Genomic DNA, 22,110 nt, shown 5'->3' with positions numbered 1-22,110 from the left:
ATTGCATTTTAAGTCTGTGGCACCCATTATAATTAGTAACAAATAACAAAATGAAGGACCAAAAGCAAAAAAAATCATCCAACTTTGTTTATTCTTATAATAACAATATTAATAATTATTTTCTCCAGAGAAGGGCGAAGGAATTCTGGGACTGGGACATTCCAGTGCAGCACATCGAAACCAACCAGCAACTCTTAATTACATTACAATCCACCAATAATCAATTGCCCCTCTATTAGTATTGGCTAAAGTAAGTCACCACTTTTGTAGAAAATCAAAAACTAGGATGAAGGGGCTTGAGGTGCAGGAAGATGAAGGCTCACCCTCAGAGCAGAGTTCAAGTATGCACTTCCAATGTACCCTCAAATAAGACATTGTGCTGTGACAAAAAAAAAAAAAATGGCGACGCTGCTCTCAGAAGAGAGCGGTAACCGTAGTAGCCATCGCCGGGCCGATACAAGTCGAGGACATGATATGAAAACCACTTACAGCTGTAGTGAGCGAGTTGTACCTTAGAGCCTGTTACCAGCCACGTTGTACATTCAGAGCGTCAAACTGCGTCTCTTCATCTCATGAAAACATACAAAGGGAGTCTGGTGACGGAACAGTAACAGGGTGGCTGGACCTAGCCTGGGACTAGGGAGGGTTACAGGAGGGACGTGGGGAGTAGAGGATATAGCTGAGTCCAGGGATGATTCGGGGCTAAATATCATAAAACCGATATGCACAAATCAGTGAATCAGCTCCTCCTAAAAGATATATTCTCCTTTTCATATTTTCCATCCTCCAAAAAAAAAAAATTCCTCCAGAAAGAAATGAGAAGTTTAAGAGGAATAACTAAGAAATAAAGAGTCTCCGAGAACAGAAAACCGGAGGGAGAGGGGTTTAAGGGGGAACAGAAAACCCAAACCAGAAATGAACTCCCCCCGTTGAAGAAATGAACACCGCCCCCTCACAAGATATATACATGACACACAACCCCCACCCCCCCACCCCCACCCCATGACAACCTATCCAAGACTCTCTGCTCACCCCTGCACACTCCACCATCCCTCCTCTACCTCCACAAAAAAAGTAGTCAGCTCTCCTTTCTCAAAGTTCAGCCTCTTTGTGTTTCCATCTCCATCCTTCTCTTCCCCTCCGTCCATCACCGTCTCACAGTTTGAGCTCGTTGGCGACTTTGGAGGCGATGTTCTTGAAGGCGATGGACGTCCCCGAGATCCTTTTGAAGCGCACGCCGTTCAGGGACAGGCGGGGCAGCTTGCACACCTCCATCTCCCACTGGACAAAATCGTCCCGGGCGGGGTTCCCGCTCACGCACAGCAGCATGTAGCGCTCGCGGAGCTCAAACTCGCAACTGTTGGAGTCCAGAACCTTCCGGATCTCCTTCATCATCTCTCCGGGCTCCATGGAGGACGTGGTCTTCATGCTCCAGGTGAAGCGTAGCGAGCGGGGCTTGGTGTCCTTGGACGCCTGGTTGGGCGCGGTCACGGTGGAGGCCGACGACAGGGAGTCCTTGTTCTCGTCGCCCGCCGAGCCCAGGTTCCCCTTCTCCAGCTTCTCCGCGGTGGTCAGCATGGGTCTACCAGGTGGGAAAGACAGTTGTAAAGGAGAAGGGAGAGAATGGTGATGAAAGGTGAGAGACAGAGGAAACAGGATGGGAGAGACAGAGAGAGACAAGACAAGACAGCATGACTGAAGGTCATGGTTTAAGCTGCATTTGACCACTGAGGGAGCCAATTACACTACAGGCGCATAAAGCATTCATGTAAATTGTGCGTCTAAACTCAGACTTTACAGAGCAACTAGACCAGAAATCAACTACATCAGCAAATGTGTTCTTTAGTGCAAGAGTGTTGATACATGGCTTTAATTGATAGAGACATTTCTTGATTAAGATCAATTCTGTTCCACCCAAATCAAACCCAAACATCCAACTGATTATCTGATAGGAAGTTATTTTCTCTACATCAGCAGACCGACGGTCGTATGTCTCACCTGCAGACCTCATCTTGACCCTCTCCCTCATACGGGCTCCTCAAAGAAAATCAACACAAGTTTAGTCTTCCTAGTTAAAGACTGCAACAGCACGCGACCAGGTTAGAACCACCACCAGCTCACAGCAACCCCCTGCACCTTCTAGTTTAGAATACTACATTCTTCCCTTCTTGGAAATATATCGGGAGGTATTGTGTTGTACGTGAAGTGCATCAGGACAGTTTCCCCAACCTTTTGGAAACAAGAGAGTTTAAAGTAAAGGAGGGTACTGCTTAGTGGTTACAACATTGGACTGCAGATCGAGGACACAGGTTCAGATCCCCCTGTACTTTGTCGCTTTGGATGAAGGCGTATGCTAAGTGAAAAGTTAATACATTTAGGTACTACAATTGACATAAAAACAAGATGTTAAGTAATCTGATCTGCCCCTGATCTGTTAATAGGCCCGACACCAGTAGTCCCATCTCAGCAGCAGGGAAGTTCAGACAGATGCATGTGCAGGCAGAGACAACAGCCGTGTACCTGAAGGCCCGATCAGACCTTTTATACATTACACATCGTGCAGCAAACCTCCGCGGACGGACTTGAGGGACGATTCGGGGCACCCTCTCTGCGTTTTTATGCTATAGGGCCACAATGCACTTCCATCTCTACGGCAACCAAGCTTCTTTGTGCAGCAGACCAATCACGCTGCTCGATGTTCTGGAAACCTTACACAATTCAGGAAGTACTAAATCAGTTGGCCTTTAGGCTGTTTCAAGTCACTGCCTGTGTTACCAGTTCTTTAACACGACAGCCCAGCATGACTGTGCTCTTTAACATCTTGAAATGTCATCTTAAAGTCCATCAAATCTGGATAAAGCCTCAGCACTCTGCACAAACCAACACCTTTTCATCCACTATGATAATATTGTCTTTATGTTGGCAACAGTGATTGAGGAACGATGTGCGACCTCTTGTAAGGTTGACGCACCAATAGGTTGAATACATTCGCTCTGAAACAGACAAGTCTAGTGCACTAGGTGTACACAGGAGAGCTGCAGTAATAAAGTAATTAATCACTTATATTCTAGTTGAACGACCATCGTGATCGACAGCCTCCACTTCCAAATCAACGTTAAAAAAAATCAAGCTTTACAGTGGCAGAATAACAGTATAGACGTCTCGGCACGTCACAACATTAGTAATTCCGTTTAATGAGGTATCGCTTGGGCAGAAAAACAATCTCGGATTAATGAAAAACAACTGCAACAGTCAATACACTTCTCTTTCACTAACAGGCTTAATTCCACCACAGTAAACAGGCTATCGGATGTTTACTCAAGTCTACAATTCTCCATTAAGTCCCTCTCCTTGAGCACGGTTGAACAGTCGGAAGCTTCTAACAATTGAGAGATAGTTGTTTTTCAGTCATCGTTTCTCTAAGGCTTTATGCACTCTGGGTAGCATGGCGTTCCCCCAGTCTGGCAACACAAAAGGGCTTTCTATTCACAGAGCCAAGGACCCACAGGACGACACATGATAAGCTAGGAGACAAAAGTAGGCTGGGATGAGAGAAGCAGAAATGGAGGAGCCACTGATGAACCAGACAGAAGTGGGGAACAGAGGGGAGGATTAAGCTATGAAGGGCAGCCTGTTAGTATGAAGCAAAACCCATACAAGTAGGTATTAATATATATATACACACACACACACTTTTTAAGCAATGGGCATGGCACAATGTGATAGCTTAACACAGGATGGGGCGACACATAAAGGTCATGGTTTGGAGAAAGACTTGTTGTGGTTATGGTTGCCTACCTTCTGGGGAATCTGAATGAGAGATTTCTACAAAAGAGGTAGAGGGGGAGGAACAGAAAAAGAAAAGTGTATGTACACAACCGTGCGCAAACCAAGCCAGAGCAAATCTGTTATAACAGACGTCAACTGAGAGATTAATATTCCACGGGTGTCTTACAGAAGATGGGGTTTAAGCCACAACTGCCACAAAATGGCTGCTGAAACTTGTGCAACCGCACTCTGTCAAGGTGGTCAAGTCATGTTAATTAAGATCATGGAACAATGACATGAACGGATTAGCACAGGTTAGCATTGGAGGGAGCCATGCCGGCTAATGGGGTCAATGCTATAAGGCCTTTCATCTACAAACCTTCACTGCTCACCATAACTGACTACATATAAAGTAAATGTTGAAGTAGAAACCGAAGACTTCTGTAGATTAATATTCCTCTTTTGATAACAGCTACCAGAACATTCTTGTAAAAGGTGTGGTTGGGCTGCATGACTTTCTTTTTGGCTATCCCATTCTTGTTTTATGATGCAAACATCTTTTAACCTGCTATTTTCACATGGTCACTCAATGTAAAAGGTACAAGATCATGAATATTGGGATGTTAAAGCAACACCATAAAAAAATAAACAACATGCTTGTTTTCAGATAATCAACCTCAATCCCAATCTCAAATTTGCCCTTTTCTCTCACCTGCGTACGAATTTGGAGGTGAACTTGCTGAATATACCAGAGGCCCCAGGTCGTCTAGCCTGGCTGTTGCCATGGGAGAGGGAGGGGGACGCAGGGGGGCCGTTGTAGGCTGATGCATGCTGGTCCCGGGTCGCTCTCTGTTGCCCAGCATGGAAGGTACTCCTGCTGGCCACCCCTCTGGGGAAGTTGGTACGGTCCGTCGCCGTGGAGCTGCTGATGTTGTGGGCAGAGGGAGAGGCCACTGGTACTCTCTGTGGGGCAGTGCTGTTTTTGATAAATGACACGTTAGGTTTACAAACTCGTATGCAATGCACGTTAGGGGTTTTCACAACCTTGTTGTGACAGTGAGCTCTGTTAAATTTATTAAAAAGCATAAATTAGATATAAAACCCTGGCAAAACTTTGAAAATAACCCTCATAATTCATCCATTGTTATGTGCAAAGCACAAAAGCAGCAGTTATGTTGATCAAGCCATTTACAGGTCTCGTACGTAGAATACTAAAACATAACAGCGTGGAGAATAGAACAACCAAACACATTGATATTCTGACAGAAACCTTTCCAAAAAAGGAGCTGCCAGCAGTGTTATAACATGCCAAAAAGGCCTTCTGTAACCTGGCTATGCCCTTCAATAAACCTGCTCCAGCAACTAGGAGACTGTACGACTTTGTAACTTTATGACCTGTGACTGTATGACTTGGTGACTTGATGGCTTGTGATTGCGGTGACATGCAGATGACCATAACAGCAGATGGCAGCTCAGCTCATAACATCAAACACATGACATCAAACACATGACATCAAACACATGACATCAAACACATGACATCAAACACATGACATCAAACACATGACATCAAACACATGACATCAAACACATGACATCAAACACATGACATCAAACACATGACATCAAACACATGACATCAAACACATGACATCAAACACATGACATCAAACACATGACATCAAACACATGGTCACAGTAAGCAGCGTCCACTGTGTACACCTGAGGGTGTGCAGCCAGGTGGGCATGAATGGGCACAAAGCAGCTGTCTAATACTAGATTAGTACGGGGACCAGGCTGGGTCGTGTATGGGGACCAGGCTGGGTCGTGTATGGGGACCAGGCTGGGTCGTGTACTGGGACCAGACTGGGTCGTGTATGGGGACCAGGCTGGGTCGTGTATGGGGACCAGGCTGGGTCGTGTATGGGGACCAGGCTGGGTCGTGTACTGGGACCAGACTGGGTCGTGTATGGGGACCAGGCTGGGTCGTGTACTGGGACCAGACTGGGTCGTGTATGGGGACCAGGCTGGGTCGTGTATGGGGACCAGGCTGGGTCGTGTACTGGGACCAGGCTGGGTCGTGTACTGGGACCAGGCTGGGTAGTGTATGGGGACCAGGCTGGGTCATGTATGGGGACCAGGCTGGGTCGTGTACTGGGACCAGACTGGGTCGTGTATGGGGACCAGGCTGGGTCGTGTACTGGGACCAGACTGGGTCGTGTATGGGGACCAGGCTGGGTCGTGTATGGGGACCAGGCTGGGTCGTGTACTGGGACCAGGCTGGGTCGTGTACTGGGACCAGGCTGGGTAGTGTATGGGGACCAGGCTGGGTCATGTATGGGGACCAGGCTGGGTCGTGTACTGGGACCAGGCTGGGTCGTGTATGGGGACCAGGCTGGGTCGTGTATGGGGACCAGGCTGGGTCGTGTACTGGGGACCAGGCTGGGTCGTGTACTGGGACCAGGCTGGGTCGTATATGGGGACCAGGCTGGGTTGTGTACTGGGACCAGGCTGGGTCGTGTATGGGGACCAGGCTGGGTCGTGTATGGGGACCAGACTGGGTCGTGTATGGGGACCAGGCTGGGTCGTGTACTGGGACCAGCCTGGGTCGTGTATGGGGACCAGGCTGGGTCGTGTACTGGGACCAGGCTGGGTCACGTATGGGGACCAGGCTGGGTCACGTATGGGGACCAGGCTGGGTCGTCTACTGGGACCAGGCTGGGTCGTGTATGGGGACCAGGCTGGGTCGTGTATGGGGACCAGACTGGGTCGTGTATGGGGACCAGACTGGGTCGTGTATGGGGACCAGGCTGGGTCGTGTACTGGGACCAGGCTGGGTCGTGTATGGGGACCAGGCTGGGTCGTGTATGGGGACCAGGCTGGGTCGTGTACTGGGACCAGGCTGGGTCGTGTATGGGGACCAGGCTGGGTCGTGTATGGGGACCAGGCTGGGTCGCGTATGGGGACCAGACTGGGTCGCGTATGGGGACCAGGCTGGGTCGCGTATGGGGACCAGGCTGGGTCGTGTATGGGGACCAGGCTGGGTCGTGTATGGGGACCAGGCTGGGTCGTGTATGGGGACCGCTGTGGAGGTCATGGAGACGCAGGTTACTAAGAGAGAGGGAATGGGCATTAGGCGGCAATGGCTGCCATTTTGACAGGTTATTTAAGTTTTTGTGAACTCGTATTCATCCTTCTGTCTGTTCTTTGACTATGAAGGATACTTTTTTTTGCTGCCTGGCATTTGGAGTGTCACTGTTTCCCTAAGCATATCATTACAGTAGGATGACTAACTAATGGTGGAGTCCTTTCAGCTCTCACTTTAACTTCATAAACAAATAAAAGTTGCCAAGTCGCCAAACGGAAAATACATATCCTGCCAGCACCTTTTCAGAACGGCATCAACCTTTCTCAGAAAGTCAAACGTTAAACATAAACCCATGATCATTCATCCAGCGCCCCGGTCAAATCAGTCTACAGCTATTCCCCCTCCAGCCTGAAGGGGGCGCTAGGTCCTCTTTTGCGTTTCCTCTTCGGGGGGCCACTTGCCTGGGACGGTGTGCGTGGAGGTCTGGGGGGCTGGGGTGGGCCGATGTGGACAGGGATTTGTGATGTCGGGGGCGGGAGGAAGAGGAAGTGAGGACGGCCGCAGCGGAGGCTGTGGAGGCCCGAGACCCTGGAGTGTTGAGGCTGGGGGAAGAGAGGCCAACGACCCCCCCGCACCGAACGGTCACCAAGAGAGGGGCGGCGGCGGGGGCGGAAGGATGGAACAGTTAGACGACAAAACGAGGGAGGAAGCAGGAGCAATGAGCAAGACAGGAACACTGACACACTGATGCAGATGGACATGAGCAGTCAAGTCAGTCATGAGGAAAAACATGTCAATTTACAAGTTGCTCTTCATCCATGTAATAGATGAATTAGTAAATTACGTTAAGCCGTTATAGTAGTTAATATAACACTGTTACTGCATAACATTATTACAGTGGCATAAGAGCAACTTGGGTGCAATCAGACTTGTACGCTAATGTTCCTGAAACACTTGTTCCTCTGAGCTGTTGGTCTAAACATTCAGAGTAAGAGAACTTGACAGAAGAACTACAAGACCCAGGGGAACATGGGGTCACTGACATGACGGGAAATGACAAACACACAGTGAACCAGATTATTAAGTGTAAAAGGAGAACATTGAAGGTGATGTAAACCGCAGTGGTGTGATTTAATGCTGATTATGTGCAGATACGTTCGCGCACACACAAAATCCCGTTACGCACTCGCATACACACAATACGTTTTTGGCCACTTAAAACTGAATCTTGATCAGCCAATCAGGTGTGAGTCACATGTTGTGTTGGCCCTGCTGTTAAATCTGTCTAAACACCCTGTCCTTAAGCAAGACTCCCACCCTATTTCTCCCTTCCTGGCCTGAAAATGACTTGCATAAAAGTGGCGAAGGGCCAACGACACTAATTCCAGATTACAGAGATCGGACTATCAGGGTCACTCTGTTTAATTCCTGAAAGTGTGTTAGTATGTCTAAAGTAGCAGGCCCAGTTATACATCCGGGGAATAACTTTGCTAACGGGACCCGACACTGAGAGAATGTGAGATGTAAAACATGGTAGGTGCGAGTGAGTGTGTGTGTGTGTTTTGTAATTAAACTGGCTGGATTTCTGCCAGCTGGCCCATGTTCAACCGACTGGCGTTAGGCCACGAGGCTTGTAAATATGGTCGCCTACATACAGGAGTAACCCTACTAGCACCACCATGGGAGAGGGTGTGAGCGAGGATGTGTGAGGGTGTGAGGGTGGTTGTGAGGGTGAGTGTGAGGGTGTGCGAGTGTGTGTGAGGGAGCGTTGGGTCGTGTGAGGGTGGTTGGGTCGTGTGAGGGAGCATTGGGTCGTGTGAGGGTGAGGGGGATACCTGTCCTTGCCGTTCTGGACGCCCAGGCTGTCCCTCTCTGGGACGGGGGAGTTGCGGCTGCGACTCGTCCCGGTGGACAAGATGCTGTTCTGTAACACAGAGACAGAGAGATGTGACGACACGGGGTGGGGCGGGAGGGGCGGGGCGCGCAGGGGCATCACTTACCATCTAATAATAAAGTATTAATTTAGCAGATGCTAGAATTTGATCTATAGCTATACCTGAGCTGGTGGACATTACTGTTAAAGAGAATGTTGACGCAGCGGTCTTAGACGTACGGTGGAAGGGGTGGGGGTGCCCCTCTTCCTGTCCACCGAGGAGAGCGGGCTGGCGGGGACCTTGGTGGAGGCGGACGAGCCCTTCCTGGCGTAGTCCTCCACCGTGTTCTTACTGTCCCCCTGAGCACGCTTGGTGGAGGCAGATGATCCTGGGACGGACAGAGCAGGAGGAGAGGAGGAGGACAGGAGGAGAGGAGGAGGACAGGAGGAGAGGAGGAGGACAGGAGGAGAGGAGGAGGACAGGAGGAGAGGAGGAGGAGAGGAGGAGGACAGGAGGAGAGGAGGAGGACAGGAGGAGAGGAGGAGGACAGGAGGAGAGGAGGACAGGAGGAGAGGAGGAAAATGAAGACGAAGACAGGAGGACAGGAGAGGGGAGGAGAGGACAGGAGGAAAGGAGAGGACAGGAGAGGACAGGAGGAAGATGAAGACAGGAGGACAGGAGAGGGGAGGAGAGGACAGGAGGAAGATGAAGACATGAGGAGAGGACAGGAGGAAGATGAAGACAGGAGGACAGGAGAGGGGAGGAGAGGACAAGAGGAAGATAAAGACAGGAGGAGAGGACAAGAGGAAGATGAGTTGGGTTTCATATGTGAGACACTCAACGGGCGACTGACAGACTGGTCATCACAGTCATTTTGGCTTAGAACACCACAAATAATAAAAACTATAAAATGTCACAGTTTACTTACCCGCATCTGTTGCTTTCCTGGGCTTCTGATTGGACGAGGTGCTTCGCTGTACCTTGTGAGAAGGGGAGTGTGTGTTGCTGTTCGTCATGTCACTTCCTGGGCGTGGCTTGATAGACGTGTTGATGCACTCGTCAAGCTGAGGAAGGAATAATAACAACAATAAAGAATTCCATATCTAATAGGCGCTTTTATCCAAAGTGAGGTGGACAGTTAGCGTGCACTGCTGATCCATGATCTTCTGCTGTACTTTCATTATGCACTGTTATCTGTACGTTGCTTTGGATAAACTGTCAAATGGAAATGTGAAGTTCCTTTGTCGTACCTCTGAGTTTCTATAGTCCAGTAACAAGTATGTGGCCATAACGTCGTTGTATTTTTGGTTGACGAGAGAGTCTTGGATCTCTTCTTGAGAATATCCCATCTGAAGCATGATATCTGGGTATAAATACAGCAAAATGGTCAGACTCCATTGTGGGCTAAGGTCATGGACATAGACTGCATTACAAACATACACATTCACATCTTCAACTCACAGAAATATCAACAGAAGAAGGGTGGGGGGGGGCAATACATACAGCACAATGACTTGTTTTTAAAATAACACATTTAGCACAATACCACATACTAACACAACATATACTAACACATTCTAACACTTTGCGACACAAATATGGTTAGTAAATGAATGCACGTTAAACAAGATCAAATTCAAAATGTTCTACATCGTCAGATGTAGCTGAAGAGAGGCTCCGAGGTGAGCACCGAATGCGGTCTGTTCAAAACGTGTCTTTAGTTTTGACACCTAACATACTAATGTCCCATATTTGTGAAAGTGGTCTGAACAGGGACAGAGTGAGACAACATCTTAATGGAACGACACCCGCCCGAGAGCAGTCTACATGAATCACACTTTGTTAGTCATCAATCAACCCGTTCATCCAGATTTCATGTTGTGTGCGTGTATGTTTTTGCATGTGTATGTGTGTGTGTGGTTTAGTGTGTGTGTGTGTGTGTGTGTCCTCTCCAGCTCCTCCACCAGACGCCTGCCCCACCTCTCTTCCACCCTCCTGCTCGCTGGTCGGGGTGCTGACCTGTCCTCTTGGGGTCCTTGTAGTCGGGCTGGGGCTCCACGTAGGGCTTCAGCTCCTCCTCCTCCTGGCCCACGTTCATCCAGCGGTCCTTCATGATCTGCTGCTGGACGCAGAGAGCACAGAGAAACTGAGGGGAGGCTGGGGGGAGGCTGGGGGTGAATGGAGGAGACTGAAGGAGGCTGGGGGAGACTGGGGGAAATGGGGGTGACTGAGGGAGGCTGGCGGTGACCGAGGGAGACTAAAGGAGGCTGGGGGGGTGACTGGGGGGGTGACTGGGGGGTGACTGGGGGGTGACTGGGGGAGTGACTGGGGGAGGACAGGCTTAGCAGACAATGACACAGTGATAAACACGAATGAATGTAAATAAAAAGTCAAATTGTTCAACCACCAAGCTGTAGCTAATCCTCGGCTGAAACCAGGACGAGAAAAGGATGAACACAAATGTAGGATGTACGTGCAAGGTGTTACGGCCACCAATCCAGTGGTCTCCACAGCCCCAATGGCATGCGAGCAGGGGAGTCTGGAATGGGAGGCGGGACAGGGGCGCTAACCTCCAGGCTGCCTCGCTTGGTCGGGTTCAGGATGAGGAACTTCTTGAGCAGGTTCTCGCAGTCCGTGGACATGTAGAACGGGATCCTGTACTTCCCCCGCAACACGCGCTCACGCAGCTCCTGGGAGGGAGGGAGGGAGAGACACAGCATCAGGACCAGGAGGAGAAACTGGAAGTTGTTGATTCAAGTTCTAAGTTTATCATTTACTACTTGTTGTTTATTTCTGGTCCCTCCTCGTCGGGGGGTGGGGGGGTGGGGCTCGTTCCTACCTTGAGGTTCTGTCCATCGAAGGGCAGCGAGCCGCTGACCAGCGTGTAGAGGATGACCCCCAGGCTCCACACGTCCACCTCGGGCCCGTCGTACTTCTTCCCCTGGGATTTAGGATGGAGGGATGAAAAGATGGCAGTGGGTGATAGAGAGATAAAGGGAGGAAGGGAGATCATTTTGAATGAAGGGTTGACTGACTGCGTGGTGACTGAAGGAGAGTGTGCGAGAGTGTTCACGTCTCCAACCTGGAAGAGCTCCGGGGCGGCGTAGGGGGGAGAGCCACAGAAGGTGTCCAGCTTGTTCCCCAGGGTGAACTCGTTGCTGAAGCCAAAGTCTGCTATCTTGATGTTCATGTCAGCGTCCAGAAGCAAGTTCTCTGCCTGGAGTAGGGTTGTGGGGTCGAGTCAGGAGACGTGCGTTTACAGTGAATGCTTTTATCGAAATGACAGAGTGACAGGAAGGTAGACAGGCAGGTAAACGAAGAGACAAGCAGGCATAGGGGGAACAGGCAGACAGGACTCACCTTTAGGTCTCTGTGAACAATGCACTTTTGGTGACAGTACTGCACCGCTGACACGATCTGTGGTTTAGAGAGGATGCGAGACTTATGTTGTTATCTCACCACAGATGTATCATAATGACTGGTATCCATATCAATGACGTAATTGAGTAACCAAAACATAACACAGGGACATTCTCACACAGCAAACAATGAAGAAAATAGCCCGTCACCTGTCTGAATTTGGCTCGAGCTTCTTTCTCTTTCATTCTTCCGTGAGCCACCAGGTAATCAAACACCTCACCTGAAGAGGGGTGGGGGGTGAGGGGTAGGGGAGGGGGGGCAGGACAAACGACACAGCAGGTTAGTGTTAGAGGAAAGAAAGAGAGAAGAAAAGCAGTGGACACAAATAGGGGACGACGGGTGGGTCAGTCACACACTGCAGGGGAGTGAGGGCCTGTGTTTATAAGCGTTGTTGCCGAGGGTGAGAGAAACAGAGGCAGCCATGTTGGTTGATGAGCCGAGCAGGACTGACTATGATATAGTGAAAGGTATTTCAAAACTACTGTAGAGTCAAGGAACGGTCTGTATTTACTGTGTCACGTGACCACATCTCAGCTAAGACAGGTTCAGTTTTGTTTCCCTCTAAAAGCTTCTTGTTCACGAGAGACTGAAGTTAAACTCACCTCCGCTGGCGTACTCCATGATCAGGTAGAGTGTCTTCTCTGTCTCAATGACTTCAAATAACTTAACTACAAAGAAGACAGGAGAAAATCGAAAATAGATCACCGTCTTTCAAGGAAATGTAGGTCACATTATTGAAATGCCATCTATGGAGGAAATGTCATTGCCAGTGTTGAAGGTTTTCTATCAGAGCTGGATTGTCCTTGCCCTCCCTCCCTGAACAGCAACAGACTGTTTCTCATAGTCGTGCCATTTCTCATTAACAAAAGAACAGGCTGAGAGCTCTCGGCTGGGAGCGTTATAAGGAGCTCACCAATATTCGGGTGATTCAGCAACTTCATGATCCTGACTTCTCGAAACAGCTGAGAGACAGACGAGAGAGAGAGAGAGACAGACGAGAGAGAGAGAGAGAGAGAGACAGACGAGAGAGAGAGAGAGAGAGAGAGAGAGAGAGAGAGAGAGAGAGAGAGAGAGAGAGAGAGAGAGAGAGAGAGAGAGAGAGAGAGAGAGAGAGAGAGAGAGAGAGAGGGAAAAATAAAAGAAGAAAATTACATTATGAATTTTTATTGAGCCCTCTCTTTTAGAGCTTTATTGTTTATTTACTTTTGATCTTTTTGGGGGGCTTTCTTGTCGATCCGGGATGTTTAATCAACATCTGCCTACTGAAAGCCTCAACATATTTGTCTTCTCCTTGAACTTTACACAGACTCTAGTGGAAGAACAACTTTGTAGAAGTTCCCTCAAACTTCCCTCCAAATGGAAGAACAACATGACACTTGCTGGGCTGCACATTTACTGCATGTCATCCCCTTTCCCCCGCCTTTCCTGTCTCTCTACATAATCTCTCTCTCCTCCCCCCCCCCCCCCCCCCCCCCACACACACACACACACACACACACCACCCTCAAGAAACGCAACACCCAACCCCAGCCCTCACAACAGGAAGTACTTGGGTCTAATTTCCCATAATTTCCTCCATTTCCTGCTTCCTGTCCCTGAGTCAGAGGGTGGCATGAGCAGGACCTCGTCAGCTGGTCTCACCTTTACCTTTCCTTCACAAGAGCTGTCACTCACCTTCTGAAGACTGGAGGAGTTCAACTGAGTTTTGTCTATGATTTTCACCGCCACCTTAAAATAAAAAAAAATTTTGTAAAAAAAAAAAAAAAAAAAAAATGTTAAACTTGGTTGAACTGTCTGTCCAAATTATACACCTACACACTCCGTAAGTGGCGCATGGTTCATTTGTATGTATTAAATTGACCCGACACTTATTCAAGTAAACATACAAAACTTTTTAACCAGCAAACCCTTGATCGTCCGTCAAAAGCTCTTCCACTGAGCCTGAGCTACACCTCTTCCCCCACAACGTTCCCACCTGTCAGTTTAAGACTCTTCAAGCTAAAGCCCACGAAGACTCTCTTCAACGCCCCCTCTGTCTCACCCATGACGGGGTGCCCTACATCAGTAGCCTGCTCTCCTGTGTGCAGCGGCCCTGTGCGGCTCCAACCTCTGGGCGTGGTGAACCTGCCTGTCTTCTCATCCTCACCTCTTTTCCCGTGAGGACATGGCGAGCCAGCTTCACCTTGGCGAAGTTGCCCTTGCCGATGGTCTTCAGCAGACGGTAGTTACCGATGTGAGGCTGGTCGTCGGCCGTCGTGGCAACCGAGTTGCGGCATCGCGGCATGCTGGGCCGCCTGCCCGCCTTGGAGTCGCTGTGAGGCTGGGGGAGGAAGGATGAAGGTGGTTAAACAACAGCTGTTTGTTTCAGGGTTTTTTAAGATAGATACATTTTTTATGTTTTTAGTGATCAGAAAGAACGTTGTGTATGGATACTGTCTCTAGCTGATACAACTGTGAACTGTCGCCAGGCTTCTGACCACATGAGATTTCCTGTGGCTTGACAGCTAGCTACACCAGTTAACTGTGTGCTTGAACAGCTGTTGTCTTGGTCAGCGTGTGATTGCCTCGAGGGCCTGCATTGAACCTTTTCAGACAATCTTCTAAATACAACCACCAACATTAGTGTTGCTCTTTCTGTATGTTTGGGGCAGTGTGCAAGCACCTACACACAATATCTGCTCCGAGAAGCAAGCGCCTTAAAGGAATAAATAAACTATTTATTCATTACTACTAAACCAATATGTTTCTTACATACAGTCTAGATTCAAGAACTTATGAACATTCTATAAACCTTGCGTACATTCTCTCACGGCCGAGGAGCTTGTAACCCAGGGCCTTTCTGTGTACATAATCAAAACGAGCGGCCTACAGCACTGAAACATCAGCGTCTGTGGAGTCAGCCCTTCACAGCTGCTGAGGAGGCTGGCTGAGGAGGCCTCTGTCTCTCTTCACAAGCAGATCAAATCTGCTGGGGGGGGGGAGGGAGGGGGAGGGTGGAATAGGAGAGAGAAATAAAGAGACAAAAGGGAGAGAGTCAGAGAGAAGTGAGAGACAAACAGAAAACAGAGAGGGAGGGGAGAGAGGGAGGGGGAGAGAGACAGACAAAGAGAGAGAGATGGAAAGACAGGACAGAGAGGGAGTAGGGAGACAGAGAGAGAGAGACAAAGAGAGAGACAGAGAGAGAGAGAGAGAGAGAGAGAGAGAGAGAGAGAGAGAGAGAGAGAGAGACACAAAGAGAGAGAGAGAGAGACAGAGAGACAGAGAGAGAGACAGACAGAGAGACGGAAAGACAGGACAGAGAGGGAGTAGGGAGACAGAGACAGAGACAGAGAGAGACAAAGAGAGAGAGAGATGATTGTAGCACTAGAGAAGAGGAAACACATTATCAAGAGAGAGGGGGAGAGAAGGAGGGAAGCAGCGTTTGGAAAACAGTGTTTGATGCAGTCTGTTAACACTGATATATCCCTCTGATCCTCCCCTGCAAACACACAACTGGAGCCTCCAGCTGTCTCTTCATGGCTAAACTCTCTTTGTGGGCAGAATCGGAGGCGTGCCTATAACCCCCAGTTTTAATATTCAAGTTAGGCCTACATCATCTTCATCCACAACATAAGAATCTCACTAAGATGTTCACGTCAAGTCAGTCCCAAACACGTCATGTTTGTAAATGTACTTTAGGATGGACGGTTGTATGAAACTCTATACAACCAGAGTATAAAAACAGAAGCTGATCGACTCCAAAACTCCCCGCATGGCAGTCACTTGCTAGCCTGTCTTCCTCCCCCTACCTCGTCCTTAATCTTATTCCAGTATTAGCTTATGTAACGAGATCAAATGAATAGACGTGTAAATCAGACCACTGTTCAAAGCAAAATCACCAGGAGACCACTGCTTCTGAAGACAGCTGTCACCAAAGCAACCCTCTTTACACACACACACAAAACACACAAGAACCTTGTCACATCAACAGCTAAAAAGAGGAACGTTCGAGTAACAAGATAAACAAGTGCTGATGCTGCCTAGATGGGTCTTACAGCGTTTCACCATGCCACCATAAAGAGCTTGCCGTTGTGTAACAGGCAGGAAGAAAAAACTTGCCATTTAGTTTTCTGTCGTCAGTAAGGCGTGCGGTGTATGTCAAAAAGTGTCCTGCACACACACACACACACACACACACACACAGATCCGCCAAGAAGCTCCGCAGTGACGTAAAGTGTCAGCAATGCAGTCTGCAGTCCACACACACACACACACACACACACACACCGCTCTGACCTTCAGCACAGCAGCCAATACACCAGACCCGTCCGTACACACACACACACACGGAACATGTAAAGACACACATCGACTGCTAGAAAGAACCCCCACACACACATATATAAAGCAGAGATATTACAGAGACACCGTTACAGAAGAACCCGTTAAATGCCCGTTGATTTAACGGATTGACAGTCAGACCCGCCGTCCTTCTCTCCCAGCCCTGGCTAAGCTGCAGATCACTCACAGCCAGTAGAACATCACAACTGACATTTTTTTACGCAACATAGAAATAGTTACGCAGAAAATGCAAGATCAGAAGTGCGTAGTTTTAACAGTATTTGATCACATCTCTGCTACCAGGCACAGTTGACGATGACCACATCTCAGCTAGTAGAGACACAGTGTAAGAGAGGTGACCAGGGACTTCAGAAAGAGCCCGTGTGATAAAGGGCTCCAGCCGCCCAGTAGAGATCTATGCACGGCCGTGTTCAATCCAGGCCTGCCTCGGGTGAGAGCTACATCGAGGCCTTTCAATATTTAACAGCTTCCAGGTTAATCAACACGGCCCTTTATGTCTCCTGAAGAGAATCTAAGGTTTGAGACAATGTGCAACGCTAAACCACTGTACTGATCCACAGTGAGCGACGTTGTGTCACCGACGACCAGCAACTAGCAAAGACTGAAAACACCCATGCATGCATGGCTCTTCCAGAACTTTCCACGTGATTACATTATATATCAATCTTTTAAAATTGCGAAAGTAATGCTTAGATGATGTTTCACCGCTCAGACGAAGCCGGGGGTATTCTGGGGCTAGGCAACAGACACGGGCCGTGCAAAAAACGACCAGACAAAGGCTGTCCCATCCCAATGTTAAACAGGATGTTTGGGTCTTTACCACAAGTACAGCAATTATATCCCTCTCCCGCACGCCGACAGAGGGAACAAGTAAGCAGTGGAAGACACAATGACAGGGTCAAGCTTACAGACAAGGTGAGGCAAGCCTGGGTTTGCCCGTCAAGGCAGCCATCATTGTGAGGCAGGGCCAAGGAGGTAGCCCATTGGACAAGAGCAGACATGCTTAGTGGGCTTTGCACAATCAAGAAAACGAGAGAAGGAAAAAAAAAAAAAAGAGAGAGGATGATGAAATGATTTAAGATAAAAGAAGTATTGACAGGAGCTTTGCATCTATGGGTATGTTCAGAAACTAGAGTACAGCTGAGCAGACAGGGAAGTAACGCAATGATTCAATACCCACATACATTACCTGCCTCATAACTTGAAGGCTACACCTAATGGCCTATATTACCTTAAAAACGAATGTTCACAAACTGTATTGCTCGTAGATAGGTCTAAAACAGGCAGTGCAGTTTACAACATTAAATATACATTCCTGTATGGTACAATCATTTCAGTTCAGTGTTTTGCCAAAAGTCCACATTCTTACTTTCCACAGAAAACAAGTAGGCCTAGATGTGGACTGTTTCTGATGCAAGGCTTTAATATACCACAGACAAGGTGCTGGAGCTTGTGTTAGGGCAATATTCTGCCCAACACCACTACAGAGTCTAGATTACGACAGTAGGGATTCAAATGTAAACTGCCCATGACAAGGAAGCAAGCTCTGTTCACTGAGAAGGTTGGGTATTAAGGAAGGTTTAGGTAAGGTCTAAAGTTTAGTGTTCAAGTAATCAGCTCCAATGAATTCAATAGGTTTTGCTTTCTTTATGATTCTATCACTAGATACTTTATGTTTCCCTGGTATTGCATCAGTAAAACACATTCCCCATCAACAACACCAGATAGTACTTGAGACCCAGTCCACTCCAGGCCTGCCGCTGTGCATGTATATTGACACATCCTGCTCAGGATCCATCTGTGTAAAGAACCCCAGGGTCATTAGTCCAAGATTCAGCCTCCATTCTTTGAGACAGGAACTTTAGGGAGGAAGGGGGGCGGGTATACAAACTGACAAAGAGGGAGGACCAGTGAATAAAGGAGGTGTTTGAGCCAGCTTGTCGTTTATCTGGGTATTAATATCACACCACAGTTATTTTCAGTGGGGTTGGTGGCACCAGGGACACAAATAGACACCAACTGGGCTGTCCCCCTCTACAGTCGGTCCTGCTTCTCCTACTCAACTGCAGTTTACATCTGATTACAAAACCATGTCTGGTTGCAACCTACTTTGAAGTTGGGGCCTAATCTCAAAATCCCAGATTCAAGCTAAAGCAGCGAAATACACATGCGTCAAATTCACTCTTTTCCCCCCCCCCCTCTATTAATCAAAGGATTGAATAAAATGTAGTACAAAAATGCTAATGCAAATCATCTAAACAAAAATGGGACCAAAGTTAATGGTGCTTTAGACCCAGGCTGCGTCCTAGCCAAAGGGATTAGGCCGTTGTAAAACACTGTGACACAAACTACTGGCCAAAAAACCTAGTTTTAACAGTTTATGGTCACTCAAGCATTACATCCGACACCAATAATAAAAAAAACAGTAATCAACAAGACGGCTTTGTAAACACCATATGAGACATCTGGCTAAAAGACTTATTCTCATATAGAACGACACAAGCTCTTGAGAAAAGCAATAGCAGTACTGACAAATGTTCCTTCAAATCTGGAAACTACACCTAGACGAGCATTTAAACAAAGCAGGAAGAAGAGGGGTGTTGACAGTAGGTTTTAAATCAACCCACCATGCTTGTGGCACACCATCCCTCCCCTGCCCCCCTCCCTATGTTCTATTAATACAGCGCTTGGATACATGAGTCGGGTTCGGTCATGACAGAGAAACACCACAGAACAGAACCAAGTGTAGGCTACAGTAAAGCAGCGAGGAAAGAAAACATCGGAGACGGGCCGATTCACCAAGACAACTTCAAGCCTTCAAAACAGAAGGGCGATACATTCAAAGCCATCTTTTCTTAAACAATGTACTGTGGATTTAAAACTCTTCAACAGCAATGTAACAGATGATACAAAGTGATACTGGGGGGAAAAAACACATACACTACAAGTACAATCCCTGGTGTGCCTACACCAACGTTAATCCCAAACAAAATGAGAAATTGAGCTCTTCCCCTCCACACCTACAAGCTCAACTGGTAATGCTGGTTTTAACAAATAGAGAAGCGGAGGAAGGAAGTATAGAGTCCATGCGAATGCCGTGTATCAACAGCCGTCTTGAGGTGTCAAACAAGCTAGGCAGGGCTTGGTTGAGTTTTGCCACTCCTTACCTTTAATCTAAGCAGTATCTCGCATGAAATTTACGTCATGAGAACTGGCTCGTAATGTCATAGTTACTTCGGTAAAAGACCCCAAAAGAAATGTTTGAGACTCGAATTTAACCAGTTCTTAGAATAGAGTATCGTCAAGCTCTCAAGTGTCCAGGCTTGTTCTCAGCACTAACCAGAAAATGTAAATCCAGTCTTGACATTTGTAATGAATAACAAAGCTATCAAACTAATAAACCATTTAAATACGCCCTTACGTACTGTAGCAGTAGTACCTGTCTACGTTTTTAGATCACCAGATTTGGTAGTAAACCAAGTAATGAAGATATGTCTTCTGATGAACTAGCTACCTTGCGCTAATCACAAAAATTTGGCTTTAGATATGAACTTAAATATCTGTTGTAACGTGTGTTTACATATTGCTTGGATTCAAACCAATTCAATTGAATAATATATAGCAATACATACAAATCTATAGGCCCCTTTTTGTAGCTCTTTATTTAGGCCCAACAATTAGCTAGCGAGCTAAAAGTATTAGTCTATCAACTAACAAACTAGTTAGTAGCTAGCACTACTAGCCCTTTACTGACTTTTGGCTTCACCTTACCTGAATGAATTTAAAGTTTGCATGCACCCGGATGCTTGGGTTTAAATACTGATATACTGCTAGCAACTTATTCCGATTGATGGTTTGATGTGTAGCGTTGAGTTGCTACAGTAAAGCTAGCTTGTAATGGCAAAGGACTGGTGTTGTGGCATTTGCTTGTTGTGCCCCCCCCAAAAAAGTGCCTAGCACTAGCTAGCTTGTAGCTAGCGAACCCAGTGATTTGACTTACCTGGTTAGACGAATGTTCGATTGTTAACGTTGGCGCCCGTGTTGACATTTTAGGATTTAGGAGACACGATCTTCGCTGACAGAATGATTTTAAATCCAACTAAACGACATTTGCCTTCGCCGTCTAAATCTTGTGAGGAATTGAAATTAACATGGACTATTTTCTGTCTGCCTCAACCTCAACTAGTTAGCTGACGACTAGCTAGCTAGCTATCTTTATGGGCACAAAAGTTAGCTAGCTAGCTACTCCTGAGTGGAGTCGATAACTAGAGTAGTCTGAGTCAAGAAGTAACTAGCTAGCTAGTTAGCTAGCTAGCTACACGGATGAAATGTACAACTCGCTAACAACATTAACGTTCAATTATATAATATATACAGCCACCTAGCAAACTTTAAGTTGCCAAATCCACAGATAACCACAGAAACGACTAGCTAGCAAGCTAGCTACTAGCTAGCCACCATCTGTCAAGTTGTCCCGCACTAGTCTACACCAGGGTAGGGACAGGGATCCGTCCGCCTTGACTTGTCTGCTAAACGACACTCGAGCTAGCTTAACACCACCACAACGACGTCGTTACAGCTGTGTATTCTTCCTGCCTCGCCTGCCTAACTTCGATTGAGCTACCAGACAACTTGCTGGTTTAGCGTAATGTTGTAGTGATTTCCAAGTCAGCACAACGTTGTCTTTACCATAAGCGCAACAGAAATCATGTTTGGATTGCCGAATCTCTCTTGCTAGGCGGCGGGCGCTTACGCTGCGTTGCAGCCCTGCACTTATTGCAGAGGTCTAACGTAATGGATGGGTTGAAGCAAGATGGATGTGAGAGTCGTCTATCTGCAACACCTTTGCTTTGAGTTGTACATGGCTGTTTTGGTCTGAGTAGGTAGCACTTACATTCTACAAAAAGTACCACCACGGTGCGGTTCGCACCACATTGGAAGCCTATTTAAACACATTTACCAGTCATTTAAATGTGACTGTCATAGTGGGGTGCTCCATACATAGACTCGTGCTGCCCTCTTCTGGGCTTTGTTGAAAACGATCTGCAGTGCCCTTTGATTTTCTCCCTGTCCTTGTACTAACAAATGGTTTACGAATTGCTGTGGCAGTGGCAGTCTCAAATGATCTCTAATCTCGAAACAGTAAAACACAAATCTAGACACACAAGAGGACACGTTTTCTGTTACTAGTTCTATTGTGCCATTTTGTCACGATGATAAGGCCTTAGTGGTGCATTATACCTCCTTTAAGTTTTGTCGCAAATAGTGTTTCCTATCTTCTACATTTTGTACCAAAAATGTTGATCTATCCTTCCACCTTTAGTTTGCTCTCACTCCTTGGTGTAAGCATGCGTACAATAGGATCTACTGCACCATACAATTGACAGTGTCTTGTGACTTTGTATGGAGCGCACAAAACAGACAACTCAACTCAGGCTCTGTCACTGTAGGCATTGCATCAATGTGCTGACTTAACTTGTCCGGTTCCATTAGAGTAGCTTCTCTCTTTCTCTCTCTCTCTCTCTCTCTCTCTCTCTCTCTCTCTCTCTCTCTCTCTCTCTCTCTCTCTCTCTCTCTCTCTCTCTCTTTCTTTCTCTCTCTCTCGCTCTCTCTCTCTCC

The 22,110-nt window shown here is 47.5% G+C and overlaps 1 protein-coding gene across 12 annotated transcripts; it reads right to left on the bottom strand.

The window, feature by feature from the left end:
• Nucleotides 1–72: 72 nt before the first annotated feature.
• On the bottom strand, nucleotides 73–21,292 carry mark2a (MAP/microtubule affinity-regulating kinase 2a). 12 transcript variants are annotated; one of them, XM_047021015.1, is made up of 20 exons: nucleotides 20,492–21,292; nucleotides 14,297–14,470; nucleotides 13,825–13,878; nucleotides 13,064–13,112; nucleotides 12,753–12,818; nucleotides 12,300–12,370; nucleotides 12,091–12,147; nucleotides 11,813–11,947; nucleotides 11,570–11,671; nucleotides 11,301–11,420; nucleotides 10,711–10,852; nucleotides 9,981–10,093; nucleotides 9,659–9,794; nucleotides 8,970–9,118; nucleotides 8,692–8,780; nucleotides 7,318–7,458; nucleotides 4,481–4,744; nucleotides 3,799–3,825; nucleotides 1,999–2,037; nucleotides 73–1,582 (listed from the first exon to the last, which is right to left on the bottom strand). In XM_047021015.1, the coding sequence occupies exons 1-20, from the start codon at nucleotides 20,537–20,539 to the stop codon at nucleotides 1,156–1,158; spliced, it is 2,403 nt and encodes an 800-aa protein (XP_046876971.1). In that variant the 5' UTR covers nucleotides 20,540–21,292; the 3' UTR covers nucleotides 73–1,155. The 12 variants fall into 12 exon arrangements, with proteins under 12 accessions (XP_046876971.1, XP_046876973.1, XP_046876976.1 ...); XM_047021017.1 differs by having other exon boundaries at nucleotides 1,999–2,034; XM_047021020.1 differs by having other exon boundaries at nucleotides 10,750–10,852.
• Between the last annotated feature and the right edge of the window lie 818 nt (nucleotides 21,293–22,110).

Source organism: Hypomesus transpacificus, chromosome 5 (assembly GCF_021917145.1).
Source record: "Hypomesus transpacificus isolate Combined female chromosome 5, fHypTra1, whole genome shotgun sequence".
Lineage (NCBI taxonomy): Eukaryota > Metazoa > Chordata > Actinopteri > Osmeriformes > Osmeridae > Hypomesus > Hypomesus transpacificus.
Note: the sequence above shows the minus strand (reverse complement) of the source record. Positions and strands in the feature narration are given on the sequence as shown.